This window comes from Echinops telfairi, unplaced genomic scaffold (assembly GCF_000313985.2).
Source record: "Echinops telfairi isolate 266 unplaced genomic scaffold, ASM31398v2 ScPeMD7_29;HRSCAF=101, whole genome shotgun sequence".
NCBI lineage: Eukaryota > Metazoa > Chordata > Mammalia > Afrosoricida > Tenrecidae > Echinops > Echinops telfairi.
Genome location: NW_022103926.1, coordinates 10,444,839 through 10,449,514, shown reverse-complemented (window position 1 = coordinate 10,449,514; position 4,676 = coordinate 10,444,839). Strand labels below are relative to the sequence as shown.

Here is a 4,676-nt window from a genome sequence, read left to right as displayed (position 1 = left end):
CGGGGGCTCAGGGCGCGCTCCCTGCAGGCGGCTTGGCTGGCGGCATCGAGATCTGCATCACCTTCCCCACGGAGTACGTGAAGACGCAGCTGCAGCTGGACGAGCGTGCAAACCCTCCACGCTACCGGGGCATCGGTGAGGACTGGCACGCGCCACGGGGCCCGAGGGGTCGGGCCGGGGCACGCCGCGGGGACTGACCCGCCCCCTCTGCCCGCAGGGGACTGCGTGCGCCAGACGGTCCGCAGTCATGGCGTCCTGGGGCTGTACCGTGGCCTCAGCTCCCTGCTCTACGGCTCCATCCCCAAGGCGGCCGTCAGGTGAGCCCTCCCCCGTACTCCCCACACACACCTGGCCCAACCCGCCTGCCCATCCACACCACGATGGCAGTCTCTCATCTCCTCCACTCCCTCTCGCCCACCCTCCCATCAGGTTCGGCATGTTCGAGTTTCTCAGCAACCACATGCGCGACCCCCAGGGGCGTCTGGACAGCACTCGAGGGCTGCTATGCGGCCTGGGCGCCGGGGTAGCTGAGGCTGTGGTGGTCGTGTGTCCCATGGAAACTGTCAAGGTGGGCTTCGAGGGGCTTGCTGGGAGGCGTTGGCACAGGAAGGGCCTCCCTCCACCCCTGAGGGGGGTGTATGCTGGTCAGAAGATAGAAAAGTTCGTTTAAAGAAGTCCCAGGTAGCACGTGTTTGCTGCTGAAAGCCAGGAAATGAATTACCAGCAGACAGTGGGGCCCTTCCTTTCCCAGCTGGGTGCTCCCTGCCCTGTGGCCTAGGTTGGCACCGGTTGCAGGTGAAGAGTTGGCTCAGACCCTGGCCTGGCTTGGCTTTTGACTCCAGGGGTGGAGTGACCCACCAGTCCATGGGTGACTCCTTTGCTGTCCCCTCAGGTCAAGTTCATCCATGATCAGACTTCGCCCAGCCCCAAATACAAAGGTTTCTTCCATGGGGTTCGAGAGATCGTGAGGGAGCAAGGTGAGCCCCTGGGGAGGGCCAGGGACCACAGCCTGTCTGGAGGAGACTGCCCCCTCCTCCCCTTGGCCTGGGACGGGAGTGCCAGTGTGTGCTCCTGCCCCAGGTCTAAAGGGCACATACCAGGGCCTCACGGCCACAGTGCTGAAGCAGGGCTCCAACCAGGCCATCCGCTTCTTCGTCATGACTTCCCTTCGGAACTGGTACCGAGGTCCGTCCCCCAGACCCTCAAACTGGGCCCCCTCCCCTTCAAAGGTCCCTGGCCTGTCCCAGGCTCCTCCCCTCTCAACCTACCACCCACCCCTGGGAGAGTACTGAGACACCCAACCCCCCATATCCTCCCATCACCCCCTGACTGCATCCTCATGCCCACCCAGGGGACAACCCCAACAAGCCCATGAATCCCCTGATCACGGGGGTCTTTGGCGCAATTGCGGGTGCTGCCAGTGTTTTCGGGAACACTCCACTGGATGTGATCAAGACCAGGATGCAGGTGAGGGCGTGTGGCCGAGGTGCAGGGAGCCAGGTGGGAGGCCCGGCTGGCTGGTGGCTGAGCCGTGCTTGTCTGCACTTGCATGGCACAGGGCTTGGAGGCGCATAAGTATCGGAACACCTTGGACTGTGGTCTGCAAATCCTGAGGAATGAGGGGCTCAAGGCGTGAGTGACAGGCTGGCAGGGGAGGAGTTCTCCCTGGACAACCCCCACCCCAGAGCCCTGCCCTGTGCATCTCTCTCACGGCTCCTTCACCATCCCTGGGGGAGCACTGCTCTGCTCACCTCGCTACCCATGTGCCCCTCACAGGTTCTACAAGGGCACCGTCCCCCGCCTGGGTCGTGTCTGCCTCGATGTGGCCATCGTGTTTATCATCTATGACGAGGTCGTGAAGCTGCTTAACAAAGTGTGGAAGACAGACTGAACCCGGGGTCTGCTAAGCCAACCCCCACAGCTCACGTGATTCCTGTGCAGCATGCCAAAAGGCCCCATCCCCATGTCCTTCGAGTTCTGTGGCTCTCAAGCCGGTGTGTCCCTGTCCTGCTGTATGTCCATCCCTGTAGTCTGTGTCCAGCTGGGCTGTGGCTGGGTGTCCCTATGACTGTGAATCTGTGCCCGTGTGTCCCATGTGCTTGCTCTTGAGTCGTGTACCTATGTCTCATGTTCCGTGTTGTGTCACCCCGTGCCCCGTTTCCCCGGGGTGCCCATGTGGCCTGGGTCCACGGCCCCTGAAGCCATGGCCCGGTCCCAGTCCGGTGCCTTCCACCCCGGGCGGCAGGGGCACCCTGCCACAGCCGACCACAGCTGCCTCCGGGCCTCCGCCTGGCCTCATCGCATTCCAGGGGCTCCGTGCCCCCTGCTTCTCCCGCCACTGGCCTTAACCGGCCCCGGGCCCTTCCTCCGCCCGGGACAGGGTGGCACATGCCACTCAGGACCACCCGCCCACGGCAAAATAAACCGGATCCTGTCACAGTTTCCTGCCCCTGCTTCCGCTTGTAGGCACATCTCCAGGTGGGCAGTGATTGCCTTTCCACCTGAGGACCAAAAAACAAAACAAAACGAGACAGGGATGGGTCACTAGGAAGGCCATTGCTGTTGGAGCCTCAGCTCTCCAGGAGCCCCAGTCTATGAGGACTTGACCTCTCTGTGACCCGACACTCACTGGCTCAGGATGCCCCTTTCCTGGGACACAGCCCAGGAGGGCTTCTTCCAGTTGGCCCTTGGCATATTCTGGCCACCTCCTCTCCCTCCATGTTTTTCTATAGGGCTGCCGGAGACGAGACAAGAGTTTGGTTCCCTGAGACTCCCAGCCTGCCCGTCTTCTGTCCTTGAGCCAGGCTATAGGACCCTGACCCTGAGGGAAAGTGGCAGAGCTTTAGCTGGTGGACTTCCATGCCCTGGCCCCTCTGCCTGGAATTGAGGTAGATCCTGGGCTGTAGCCTCAGGCACCTTCCAGTCCATGTGGCTCCTGGGGAGACTGAGATGAACAAGCTGGCTATCGGGGAGGGCCATGTTCCCTCCTGAGACCCACCTCCTAGCCCTACCCCCCTCTTGTATCATGTGACCTGTGGCAGATCACATAACCTCTGTTTGGGAGCACAAGCGAGCCTGCCTTACTTAGTGTGCCGGTGGGCTACATGGTGCAGTTCTACCAAGGCCTCCGAATAACGTTTGACTCCCATGAAACCCTCTGTTTACATTGTACTGTGGAGGGTAGGGCTTGTTGGCTTATGTTCTAGATGGTTCCTGGAGCTGCTTCAGGCCTTGAGCTGGGCCCCAGGGGCACCCCAGTACCTCATTAAGTGCAGGTGTGTCCCGAGACCCTAGCTTTAGCCCCCTCTGCAGGGGAGGAGTGGCTGAGGGTGACCAGGAGGGGAAAGCCAGTCCAGGTGTACACCCTCCCTTGTGTCCCAACCAGAAGTGCTAACAGCCTGGTTTTGCTCCAGAAAGGAGCTCATCACCCCTATCCCCAGCTACCTGAGAAAGTGGGCAGGTTGACTCAATTTGGGGATCCTGAAAGCTGCCAGAAGGGAAGAGCTTTGGAGGCCCAGGTTCTGGTAAGGCACCGGGCCTGGAGGATAGAGGGGAAACAGGTTCCTTTTAACCAAGGCAGATAGCAGTGCACGCACTCGGGGGGCCATTGCTTCCCTCTGCGGAGCTGGGCAGGGAATTGAATTATGGGTAAACCTTTGAGTAAACCAGCAGGTAGAACAGACCCCTGGATATCCCTCCCTGGACTTGGCCTTCACAGCGCATCACCCCCAACACTGGATGTGCAGGGCAGGAGGGACAAGATGCTGGAAGCCACTAGATCTGTGGAGGCAGCATCTGCCAGTTCCACCTGACTGATGCCCAGCACGACCTCAGCTTCCAGAAGGGAGCCATCTGAAGTCACTGTCACAGCCAGTTCTACTTGGTCTCAAGTCTGGGGTCATCAGGGACAGGCCTCAAAGCTCTTCTCCCAACCCAGGACTTCCCCAACCTCCAGCTTTACAGTAGGAGGACTGGACAGGGGTGGAGGTCCCCCGACTTTGGGGCATAGGATGTGTCCTGCCCTCTCTGAGCTGATGCCCTGAACCTTCCCCTGCTGCCATCTGCTCAGGTGTCCCCTAGGTTTTTCTGTGGCCCTAGTGCAGCCCTGGTGGCATAGTGGGTACCTGTTGGGCTGCTGACATGCTCAGCAGTTTGAAACCGCCAGCGGCTCTATGGGAGAAAGATGGGATTTCCTACACTTGTGAAGATTTAACAGTTTAGGAAACACGAGCAGTTCTACCCTGCCCTATCGGGTCGCTGTGAGAACGAGTGCAGCTAATGAGTGGGAATCAGCTTAGTGTCCAAAGGCAATCAGTCCCTCCTGAGGAGTCTGCATCAGCAGAGAGAATTCCAAGTTTCAGACTGTGTCCCAAATTATGCATAATCCTCCAGAAAACAAGACCTTGTCTGACGATATAAACCCACCCCTTTCTGATTCTTATTTTAAGTCTTTTTGTGGATTTCCAAGGACAAGGGTATTAAGGGAGGGGCACAGCAGGAACGGGTGGAGATGGCCCATGGGTGGGCATAGAGAATGTGAAGGAAGAAAGAGGATACAGGGATGACATGGGAGGGCGGGGGATGCAGGTAACATTAGGGTTGAGACTCGGGAGGACACAGAGCTAACCTGAGTGAATGATGGGAAGGCTAGATACACAAACGAGTGTTAATCTGAA

At 59.2% G+C, this 4,676-nt stretch overlaps 1 protein-coding gene across 1 annotated transcript in view; it reads left to right on the top strand.

Moving 5' to 3' along the window:
• The window catches only part of SLC25A1 (solute carrier family 25 member 1), a 5,501-nt gene extending 3,062 nt beyond the window's left edge, over positions 1-2,439 (top strand). The window contains exons 2-9 of the mRNA XM_013008225.3: positions 12-135; positions 218-317; positions 430-568; positions 893-977; positions 1,081-1,185; positions 1,352-1,467; positions 1,559-1,632; positions 1,777-2,439. Of these exons, the coding sequence (XP_012863679.3) occupies positions 12-135; positions 218-317; positions 430-568; positions 893-977; positions 1,081-1,185; positions 1,352-1,467; positions 1,559-1,632; positions 1,777-1,891 (858 nt within the window). The 3' untranslated portion in view covers positions 1,892-2,439. The remainder of the gene's footprint in view (positions 1-11; positions 136-217; positions 318-429; positions 569-892; positions 978-1,080; positions 1,186-1,351; positions 1,468-1,558; positions 1,633-1,776) is intronic.
• The last annotated feature ends 2,237 nt before the right edge of the window (positions 2,440-4,676 follow it).